The following is a 12,675-nucleotide window of genomic DNA, read 5'->3' as shown; positions in this document are numbered from 1 at the left end:
ATCATTTTTTAATTATTGGTTTCTATTGTAAATAAGTGAATCTCGTAATTCTTTATTTTGGACATTTGTATTGACAGGTACCTTTGTCACATAGAAATCCTTTGAAGCCAACAGAACACCCTCCTGGACACGTACCGTTGACGTGGTTACATTGTGTATTGTTCATACAATGTCCACAGATTTCATTACAGTTGTGTCCATACATGCCAACATCACACTCTATCAGAATTATATTATATATTTTTATGCTTGATTGGAATAAACATAGGTAATCAGAGATTACAGAGCTCACCTCAACGAATGTTGTCTTTAAGTAAGGCAAAGTCACACAATTAACCAACAAAAAGTATACATTCCAAAAATGAAAATATTTTTAAAAGCAATTTTGATCTGATACTTTGAAATAGACCTACATAAAAAATTTGAACTACTTCTTCTTCATGAAAATGTAATGAAAATCCAGCATCTGAAGCAAATTTGAGAGTTTTCATCTCTTGATGCAGCATTTGTGCAAGTTTGGTTTATACAATGTTATATAAGCCTTATAGTTTTTGGTAATAGACCTGCAACCATAACTTTTACCTTGTCTATTATCTGAAAAATGTATGTCCAATTCAGCATCCGAAGCAAGTCCATTACTGTGCATCTTTAGATGTATCATCCATGCAAGTTTGCTCATTATAGGGCTCATAGTTTATTGGAAATGAAACATGCATCAAAACTAACATTTTCACTCATTCACAAAAAGTAGGTCAGATTCAGCATCCGAAGCAAGCCTGGAAGTATGCATCCTTAGATGTATCATCTATGCAAGACTGGTCATTAAAGAACTCATAGTTCCTTGGAAATGAAACCTGCACCAAAAACTTTTAACTATTCACTGAACCGGAAAATGTACGTCAGATTCAGCATCCGAAGCAAGCCTGGTAGTGTGCATCCTTAGATGTATCATCCATGCAAGTTTGGTCAACATAGGGCTTAAAGTTACTTGCAAATGAAACCTGCACCAAAAACATTAACCTGTTCGCTCAACTGGAAAATATAGGTCAGATTCAGCATCCGAAGCAAGCCCGGTAGTATGCATCCTTAGATGTATCATCCATGCAAGTTTGGTCAACATAGGGCTTATAGTTACTTGGAAATGAAACCTGCACCAAAAACTTTAACCTGTTCACTCAACCGGAAAATGTAGGTCAGATTCAGCATCCAAAGCAAGCCCGGTAGTATGCATCCTTAGATGTATCATCCATGCAAGTTTGGACAACATAGGGCTTATAGTTAATTGGAAATGAAACCTACACCAAAAACATTAACCTGTTCACTCAACTGGAAAATGTAGGTCAGATTCAGCATCCGAAGCAAGCCCGGTAGTATGCACCCTTAGATGTATCATCCATGCAAGTTTGGTCAACATAGGGCTTATAGTTACTTGGAAATGAAACCTGCACCAAAAACTTTAACCTGTTTACTCAACCGGAAAATGTAGGTCAGATTCAGCATCCAAAGCAAGCCTGGTAGCATCCATCCTTAGATGTATCATCCATGCAAGTTTGGTCAACATAGGGCTTATAGTTACTTGGAAATGAAACCTGCACCAAAAACATTAACCTGTTCACTCAACCGGAAAATGTAGGTCAGATTCAGCATCCGAAACAAGCCCGGTAGTATGCATCCTTAGATGTATCATCCATGCAAGTTTGGTCAACATAGGGCTTATAGTTACTTGGAAATGAAACTCACACCAAAAACTGCACCAAAAATGTTAACCTGCTCCAAAAACATTAACCTGGTAATTCCTTTGCTGAAATTGCAGCATCTGAAACTTTGACTGGTACAATGAAACACACTAAAACCATCTTCCATGCATGTCTAATCAGTATAGGACACAGAAGTAATTAAAAAGAAAACTGCTCCAAAAAACTTAACCTTAACCTGGGACGCCGACGCCGACGCCGACACCGACACCGACGCCGACGCCGAGGGTATCACATAAGCTCCCCCCAACTTCGTTGAGGTGAGCTAAAAACCATACAGGATATTATTTCATTGTAAATAATAGGTACTGATACTGGTTTCTGTCATGAAAAAATGATAATTAATTACTAGTTTTGCAGTTTGGTCCTTTGTATCCAGGAGAACATCCATGTAAACATGTACCGTTGATATGATGACACTGTTCATTGTTTAAGCAGTGACCACAGGCCTGAGTGCAGTTTACACCGTACATTTTCCCGTCACACTCTGTAGAAAAGCCATTCTAAAGAGTATACAATGAAAGTGGCTGAATATTAAACAAATAAATATAGACTGATAATAAATTACTAGTTCTGCAGCCCGGTCCTTTGTATCCAGGAGAACACCCGTGTAAACAAGTACCGTTGATATTATGACATTGTTCATTGTTTAAGCAGTGGCCACAGGATTGAGTGCAGTTGAGACTATACATTCCTCCGTCACATTCTGAAAATTGATGGGGGATTTAAAAAAATGTTATCGAAGATCTTGGGGTATAAAGTTGTTTTTACGTTTCCGTCCGACCGTCTGTGTGTTTTTTTTTTCTGTTTTGTTCGCCAAAAAAAAAAAATAATTAAACGCTGCTAAACGTTTTACTTTTCGGTGCTATAATTTTAATTTTCACAAGTAAATTCCTTGTGACAAGACTTTTCTTCGGATACCACAAAATTAGACCCTTTAACCTTGATCTAAGGGTTGAACCCACGTAAAAAAAATTAAACCTTGGCCAGGCATATTTTTTAACATGTTTATCTAGAACTTTCATACTTAACATGTGCATTCATTGTGACACAGCTTTTCAACAGGTATTAATATTTTTGACATTGATCTTAAAATTTGACCCAATGTCTAAAAACTTTAACCTTGACCGTAACTTTTGAACAGTTAGAACTGGTGCTATAGGATTCACAAGTGTATTTTTGTGAAAAAACATTCCTCTAAATAATAAAAAAAAATGACCTTTGACCTTGGAGTTCGACTTAAGTTTAGGCTGGCATATGAAAAACTTCAACCTTCGCCATAAACTGCTATTCAGAAAATGTAAATACTTTTGGTGTTAAATGATTTTATATATATAGTCCCATCTTTTCTTTTTTTTTTTCACTTAATTAATGTAGAAAACGCTCTTTAAGACAGCATTTGAAGTCGCCCCTTCTGTTTTGCACACAGACAGACTTACACATACGGAAAAAAACAAATACAAACGCATTTCTATATCACCTCCAACTCCATTCTGAGGGAATAAAAATAAAATAATTTTATGATTCTTCTTACTAAGGTATTTCCATGTTATTGAAAAAAAAAATGAAAAAAAATTAAATTACTCCGTGAAAACATTTTCCACAAATGGAAAGAAATCACTTACTATAACTGCATTGCAGACCTTGAAAGCCTGATAAACATCCACTTACACAGTCACCATTTACGTCACACTGCTGATTCTGACAATTGACTGGACACGTTTGATTACAATATTCTCCATAATATCCTGGAATATGGCATCCTAATTAACAAATTAATTTCTAATTATCAATAGTTTTGTCCAGCTTATCCACAAAAAAATCATGCCTATTGAAAATAACTCAAGAACTTAGGATATCTATTTAGAAGTAATGTTTCTTGGAATGTGAAATACATATATTTTTGTTATGCCTGCAACCTCTTGTTTGATTCCAATTGCATTTTAATCAGAAAAAAATGCAAAAATGCTCTGTAATTTACCATAGACCTCCAATTCACACAGTTCATTGTATGCGTACTGAGAGTAGTAGTTAGGATAAGTCACATTCGGTCTCCGTTCATTGTAATATATCACATAACGTCCATAGATAGAGCAGTTGATTCGCTGGTCCTCTACAGGTGTACCACTCACATTCTGTATCTCATGGAAACAAAGGTAGCCATCATCTTTAGAAGTCGTGTTTGAAATGTAGAGGAAAAATCCAGCAAACCTGCCATTGTACGCACTTGGACCTGAAATGAAACTGATTAATTTCAAATTTGTATAAAAATATACTTTTTTTTGAAATACAAGGACATAAATTCGAGATGTTCTTTCCGAGTCCGCGAAGATGCGATGTCAATTTACTAATCCTGTTTTTTTTTCTTTAAGAAAACAAGTTAAAATCCACATAAGGTTTTCTGTCACCTCATTGTCATCACTTGTCGCTTTTTGAGTAGAGTCAAGAAAAATCATGGTTTTATCTTTGTTTGAGAGAAGAAGCTGATTAACAGTAGAAGTCTTTGGTTTACTAAGTCATGTATAAATTTGAAAGAAAATGCTAGTAGATAATTTGAAGTTTCTAGTTTAATCCGCTATACACAGCCTTGTATAAATATTATTTTCTACATTTTTCATTACACAACTTCGATTTTATGGCATAAGTTCAGAAAAATTTTTATTCTTGTATCTTGATCCAGTTATTGAATATTAAAACACACCTACGTGGTAGATTATCCGTTCTATAGAAGATTTTGATGTGACTGATGCTGACCACACTCTGTAGATCTACTCTCCACTCTGCTGTAAATTGTTCAATTGCTGATATTGTACACTGGTTGCCCGTAGCTCCGCGATCAGTATAATTCCCATCCACAGCCTTGTCTGCTCCCCATGGCCAAGCTCCCGAATAATTAGCCATCTGCCAGGCAGGTTTCCGTAATGCTAAGTTTCCTATAAAAAGACAGCAATGCACTTATCATTATAAAAACACTTCATAAAGTTATTAATTTTATGCAAAGATATGTAATGAAAAACTACTTTATGCAATTAATTTCACTGTTGCTTTATATATAAACATTAAGATTTTTTAAGATAACTGTGGTGACTTGATCAATTTAATTATTTCTTTCGATTACATGTGTAGCAATATATCGTCATCACCTGTATATTGGGTTGATCTTGTTTATTCGGCAAACAATTTCTAAATCTAGATATGCTATTGACAAAGATGTTGATGAAATAAAAATACGAACAGCTTTGTTTAAAGTTAGCATATCGAAATCCAATGGACAATACAAATACCTGGCTTGAAATATATTAAATTCCATATTGCTTCTTGGGAATATTTTCGACAATTGGAAAAAATATTACTTACTATAACTACATTGCAAACCATTATATCCTGATAAGCATCCTTTTACACATTGCCCTGTCACGGCGTCACACTGCTGTCCCTGACACGTAGCTGGACATGTCTGGTTACAATATTTTCCGTAATATCCAGAAACAGGGCATCCTGTTTAACAAATGGTTATTTTTTATCTCTGTTCATCAATACTTAAATTTTTTCCATATTATATCAAAATGATATTTATTTTTAAGTTCATGATCTATTAAAAAACAAACAAAACACGGGTTATTTATGAAGAACTTTTTAAAATATATCTTTGAATGAGAAATACATATATCTGAAAGACGATCGGACATTTAATCTCTTTGGAAGATTTAAAATTTTGTTTTCGTAAACATTTTTTTTATTGAAAAGGAACATTAAAACATGCAGTAATGTTCTGTAATTTACCATAGACCTCCAATTCACACAGTTCATTGTATGCGTACTGAGAGTAGTAGTTAGGATAAGTTACATTAGGTTTCCGTTCATTATAGTATATCACATAACGTCCATGCACAGAACAGTTGATTCTCTGGTCCTCTATAGGTGTTCCACTAACATTCTGTATCTCATGGAAACAAAGATGGCCATCACCTTTTAGAGTAGTGTTTGAAATGAAGAGGGAAAATCCTGCAAATCTGCCATGGTATCCACTTGGACCTGAAATAAAACCGATCGATTGTAATCGACTTGTTTACAAATTTCATATATTGTTTATGTATGTACAAAAAATAATGCCTACTGGGATAATTATCTGTTCTGTAGAAGATGTTGATGTAACTAATGCCGACAACACTCCCTAGATCCACTCTCCACTCTGCTGTAAATTGTTCAACTGCTGATATCGTACACTGGTTACCCAGTGCTCCACGATCTGTATACCTCCCATCAACAGCCTTATCTGCTCCCCATGGCCAAGCGCCTGAGTAATTAGTTTTCTGCCAGGCAGGTTTTCCTAAAGCTAAATTTTCTATTGAAAGACAATGCACTTATAATTAAAAAAAAATTAATAGACCTGTTAATTCTGTGCGAAGATATATAATAAAAACTACCTAATGCAATTTGATTTCGCTGCTGTTCTATATATAAAAGTAAAGAAGTTTTCTGATAAGAGTGGTGATTTGATTTATTCAATTGTTAATTTCCTTTACATGTGTAGGAATATATCGTTATCACCTGTATATTGGCTTTATTTAGTTTATTTGATATGAAAGAGCAGACTCTTTATATGAACAATTTCTAAAACGAGATAAGCTATTGACAAAGACGTTGATGGAATAAAAATATAGACAGATTTGTTTAAAGTTCGCATTTCGAAATTGCAAAGGTCAATACAATTATCTTGCTGCAAATTCAAACTATCATTAAGTCAAATGCTGATTAACTTGTTGCATAGTAATTGTAAGGCCATTATTTATGTTCTTAATTGTCTGTGGATATTTTACGTTTTTCCGATCACGAAAAGAAGCAAACGACATATGTATTCAGTCGGCGGCTGATGAATACAGAGTATGATTCTTCATGACACTTGATCCTACCAATGATATTTAAGATGTCCTCGCTTACTCTGCTGCTGATTTGTATTGTCTGAATGGACTTTAAAGCTTGAATAATGCTCGTCTTCTCTACAAATACATTTGTTTTATTATGTAGATCAAAACACTGAGATTTTCTTTCAAATCGTTTACTGTGCAAAATAATACTACACTGACCTCTTACTTCCTGACTATAGACACTTAAATTTCTTTAATTGGGTCATTTAACCAGGTCTTCAGACAATCGATGGGAATTCCTATGGGTACAAATTTGCGCTCCGTTATTAGCAGACATATTTTTGCATTCATATAAAGCAGAAATTGTGCAAAATCTTATGGGTGAAAAGAAAAAAACACTTGCTGTGGCCTTCAACTCAATAATAAGATATTTTGACGACGTATTGTCAATTAACAATGGTAATTTCCATTCCTATGTCGAAACGATATATCCTGGTGAGCTTGATGTAAAAGATACCACAGAGTCTGTCACATTTGTTTCATACTTGGATATTTCACTTGAAAAATACGTTAATGGTAATCTAATAAACAAGATCTATGATAAACGTGATGACTTTAAATTTTCTATCGTCAACTTCCCTTACTTATGCAGCAATATACCTTCACCACCTGCATACGACGTTTATATATATCAGTTGATTCGATACGCAAGAGCATGCTCTACGTATGAACAATTTCTAAAACGAAGTAAATTTTTGACACAAATTGATGAAACAAGAATATCAGCTCTATAGTTTAAAATCATCATTTCGTAAGCTCTTTGGTCGATACAATGACGTTGTCTGCAAATACAACTAATCACTGAGTTAAATGCTGACTGACGTTTTTCATACTAATTGTTAGTCCATTATTTATAAACTGAACTGATGGCGGATTTTTCCCGTTATTTTCCGATCGTAACAAGGAGCACACGGCGGGTGTGACTGGTCAGCCGGGGATGCTCACTTCTCCATGGCACCTGATCCCACCTCTGATGTTTTAGAAGCCCGTGTTTGCTCTGCTCCTATTTTGTATTGTTTTATGAACTTTGAGATTGAATACTGTTCGTTGTCTCCATATCCTTCATTTGAAAGAAAATGATTTTTAATTTTAGTAGGTATGCTGTTCATATGAATATATATTTATATCCATAATTATCTATATCTTTATTTATATGAATAACATGTCAGAAATTTAAAAAACGACCAGTAAGAACTAAATTATAGAGAGAATGAACATTAAATGTTATTTTCTTACGATATGCACAGGTACAAGTTGCATACAAGATGACGTAGATAATTCTGAGACTCATCCTCTTCATTCTGTCAGAATTAAAACTTTTAAACACAACCTTTTTTGATGACGTACTACAAATAAAAGGTATATATGTATATAACATTAGGTAGTTTAAACTTGAAACTAAAATCAAGCAAAATTCAGTGTATATATCAAATTTTCTTCACAGTTTACGTTAGTACACATGCAGCTCGCAGGTATATGAAGATAAAACGGTAAAATGTACATATACTTTCACATTTACAATATTTGGCGCCAGTTTAAATTTCAACAAGTCAGCTAAGATTTGACTAAGCTTATAATTGAATAAACTCTAACTTTGCATACATACATGTCATTATACAGTGTTATTTACCAGGCGGAAGCTGTTTTCAGTAAGTACGCAAAAAAGAATACACGTTTAAATATAAAGCGCTCGCAATATGTATATTAATTGTAAAGAGATACAATTTTGAAAATTTAATTATAAACTAACACAGATGACTAAAATTTTAATCTTACCTTAGTGTTAGTTATAAACTTAACCCAAATATTTTGAGAGTGATATCTAATATTTCACCTGCCTTTTTTGAAAGATGCACAAAAAGGTAAAGCCCCGTGAAGTATGTATTCTAACGAAATTGTATCTCACTAAAATTTAAATTTTCAACTAAGTACTATTGTATTTCGCTTCCATTATCCTATAAATTGCTATAAAAATTCAAATGTAGGATGACATGACAATTAAATGTGAGATTCAAGTGACACACAATGAGACAAAATCAATATTAAAGATGACGTGTAGTAAGGAACTTTTTCTCTCTTTATATATTTATTTTTATTATTTTCACACAGGAGATAGAATATCAAATTAAGTCAGGTATTGATGCAAGGGTTATATAGGGAAATTGTTAGCAATGTGATTCAAAATAATCTTCAAATCATTCAAGGAGGATGTTTTTAAAGAAGTAGATCATATTAACCCTAGTATTATTCCATAAAGCAAGGGTAAAACAAAAAAGATCATCAGCAGTATACTGGCAGATATTCAAACATTATAATATATATCAATTGGAGTCTTTGAAAACTTCATTGTTATCTTTTAAATACTTGATCGCAAATACTTGTCCGTTTGTCTGTCTGTTAACCGTATCCGACCTAACATTTTGAAAATAGAGAAGGACTGGCATACTTTTTTCCAAAGATTTCTTAGGTGAAAGAAATTGTCATGGTGTTATTCAGTGTCATTTATCTAAGCATTTGGGGGTGAAAGAAAAGGTATAATATTCACTATTAAAACTGGAGAAGAATACTTTTCGTATACCATACTTTACCTGATTATTATAAGACATCTTCAAACATGAATAAATTTTTTGTTAAAATCTGCTTGCATTGAATTGAGCTAGGATACATGAGATAAGCATATGGCTGTCATATAAATTGTATTTAAATTTGTGCCTGCATTGACTGCGATCTTAGATACATGAGGTCAAAGTTTGACTGTTCATGTAAATTCTATCTTAAAATCTGCAAAGATAGACAGTGAGTTCAAGTACAAGAGATCGGTATATGGCTACCTATGAAAATTGTGTGTCAAAATCTGCCTGCAAATACTGTGAGCTACGATATATGTGGTCAGCATATTGCTACTCATGTAAATCGCATGTTTTAATCTCCCTGGAGAGAGAGAGATAGAGAGAAAGACAGAGAATTAAATTACACGTAGCCAGTATATGATTGCTTCTATATCTGTATTCCTGTCATTTGTTAAACCTCAACATAAAGTCTTTGTTTATAAATTGTCTCTATAAGGTCGGCATATAAATGCTCATATAAACTGTATTTAGACTATACATATATATGTTAAGTCATTGAAGTTCACATGTTATTTCATGTTTATGCACCAATCTGTCTGCATTACACTAATAAAACATTGATTTTATACATTATGACATTTTATGCAGTTAATTATACAATTGTTTAAAATGAATGTTTTGTAGTGTTTTCAAAGCCAATCAAATACTTTTCACAAATCCTCTTTTATGGCAACTTTTCATTCAAATAAAATGCCCTTTCCTTTGGTTTCACTGCATGTGTCATATAAGCATTTAGCATGCCTTGTGGTCTCTTTTTTGCACGGTATCTTATTGCTGCACAAAGGACACGGTAGGGTAATTCCCTTATCTGGCCCATTATGTGAAAAATTAGACCACTGGTAAAATAATAATAGTTTATAGTTAAGAACATAAAATGGTGCTTTATTTAAAGGAAACATATTGAAATAATGAATAGTATTCAAGATCAAAAGTCCATAAAACAACACAAAACAGCCACAGAGCAAACACGGACCTCCAAAACATCAGAGGTGGGGTCAGCTGCCATGGAGGAGTGAGCATCCCCTGCCGACCGGTCACACCCGCCGCGTGGTCCTTTTCATGATTGGGAAATAACGAAAAGATTCGTCGTCAATTCAGCGTATAAATAATTGATGAAAAGCGACAGTCAGCATTTGACTCATTGATAAATTGTATTTGCTGACAAGATCATTGTATCGACCATAGAACTTACAAACTGAACTTAAAACAAACACTAATTTGCATTCAAAGCTAACATGGAGGCTACACGAGGGTGCAAAAGTAGGACATCAGTGGAAGTTCATGATATTTGAGATACTTATCTCTTCGGAAAACATAGAGCACAAGCTTGCCAATCTGAGATTTTTACACATACATTGCATCTGATAATGGTGTATTAAATTATAAAGGAAGACTGCACTTAACGGTGTGTTTTGGCTCTTTTTCAGTAGCTTCTGTTGCTTTTAAATTTTGAGGTTTTTTTATATATTTACTACAGTGGTCTGTCAATTAGAGACCCAATGTAATTGTTAAAAATGATTTTAGACTGTAATACAATAACTAATTTTATGTTTTTTGTCCTTACGGTTTTCCAAATACAGACCATTAACACTTACCTGCCCTTGATTGAACATTATATATGTATGAGAGGCGGGGCTAAGATATCGTAAGAATGAATCTAAAATCAGATTGGATAAATGACAATTAAATGTTTTTTAAAAATACGAGATCACATTTTTCCATCTTCCTATTTATTCTGTAAGACACAGGTATATTATTTACAAAGATTTTAAATGTACAATCTCATCCATGTACGTAAAGAATATTTTAAGTCGATGGCTGAATACTGTAAACGAACTTCTATTCGCATGCGAGAAAATTTCGCATGGTTCGCGAGAGCCTTGTCATCGCGAATATTTCTCGCCGAGAACCGGTCCTTAAAGTCTATTAACAACAGATCCAAAAAGGCTAGAGCCAAAAATTAATCGTTGCAAATTAGTTTATCCCTGGTAAATCGTGAAATAAAGTCGTCGCGATTAAAAGTTGGTCTACAGTATTTAACGTGTTCGAACAAAGTGTCGTAGTTAGCTAAAACATGCTACCTATAAATCACGTGACGGAATATTTTATCACAAAATTACCCGAGAAAATAAAAATATTCAACGTGTCACGGCCTTTGGTTACAACAGAGAGAGCGAGTGTAAGAAAAGGCAGTTTTTTCTCTTTTAAACCATGAGCGCATGATTGCCTATTAATCTCCTTTTAACACAACATTACTAATGCAAATATACAACTGCTGTTAAAAGAAGAACAATAGACAAACATGCGCTGACTATGTATAAAGTCAGTAAAAAAAGTGGGCGTCCTCATTATTGTACGGAGATTGCAGAACTTGTGTTGACCCACACCTCAAAAAATCAGATTTGTACATCGTTGATACATACTTTTATTTATTTTAATTAAGTAAAGCTGTAGATAAGATGTTGATCATTCTTGTAATTGAAAGAAAAATGTCTGTTTTGAAAGTTTATTTTCACGCAAATTTCGCAGATCCTTAAGTGCAGTCATCCTTTGGTACGAGGGACGTTCAATAAATAGTCATCAGCTCGATAACATACAATGTAGAAGTCAGATGACATTAAGCTTGACTTTCTCTCATTATTGAATCTTTAATGAATTGAATGAACAGTTTATGTGACCATTTTTCATCGCATCATTTCATTTTGGGAAGCTGGAAACGAAGGGCTATTCGAGACACTGCATTAAAAATGAATGGTCAAGCATCAGTTAACTAGAGTAAAATTGAACGCGTCATTAAAGCTGCTGTAAAACTTGTTAATTTCCCAAAGATATAATAACTGAAATATGTGAAATTTACAGCAATTTATGTTTGTTTCACAAACACATGAACAAGTGGATTTCAATTGACAAAAATTATATAATGAGCATCAAAAATGGGTACCGTCCTTGTCAACAAGTACATACGACAATCAATGTATATTAGCGAAAATACAACAAATTATAAATTATTACGTTTTATTGACTTTAAGACACATAGCACATTTGATAGACATCATTTTGGGGGTAGTTCAAACTGTTTTAAAGAAACATTTGATAGTAAAAAAGGTTAATACTCAAAGGTCACCCTATATTTTTAAAAATGAGTGAAAACGACAGCATGTAGAAAATCTGAACAATTATGTTTAAAAAAATTAAAAATTGTACTTATCCACGTTTGTCTGAAATTCAAACAGATCATGAAACTTGAATCCATTTTGCTTTAAACCCTCAAAACAAATTTACAATAAGATGCACTTGACAAAACTGCAAAGGCCTAAGAAGAGCAAAGATTTGCAAGAACACAAAAACAGTTTTATACGCTTT

General features: G+C 33.6%; 1 protein-coding gene across 1 annotated transcript; it reads right to left on the bottom strand.

Annotated features, from left to right (window-relative positions):
- Positions 1-81: 81 nt before the first annotated feature.
- Positions 82-7,979, bottom strand: LOC134263753 (multiple epidermal growth factor-like domains protein 10; the record flags this gene model as incomplete). Its single annotated transcript, XM_062746136.1, has 6 exons — positions 7,919-7,979; positions 4,460-4,687; positions 3,736-3,987; positions 3,380-3,517; positions 2,104-2,241; positions 82-219 (listed from the first exon to the last, which is right to left on the bottom strand). Coding segments are annotated over exons 1-6 (949 nt in total), but the record flags the coding sequence as incomplete, so codon positions are not given.
- Between the last annotated feature and the right edge of the window lie 4,696 nt (positions 7,980-12,675).

Source organism: Saccostrea cucullata, unplaced genomic scaffold (assembly GCF_032062105.1).
Source record: "Saccostrea cucullata isolate Sc308-1 unplaced genomic scaffold, CSIRO_AGI_Scuc_v1 ctg1192, whole genome shotgun sequence".
NCBI classification, from domain to species: domain Eukaryota; kingdom Metazoa; phylum Mollusca; class Bivalvia; order Ostreida; family Ostreidae; genus Saccostrea; species Saccostrea cuccullata.
Note: the sequence above shows the minus strand (reverse complement) of the source record. Positions and strands in the feature narration are given on the sequence as shown.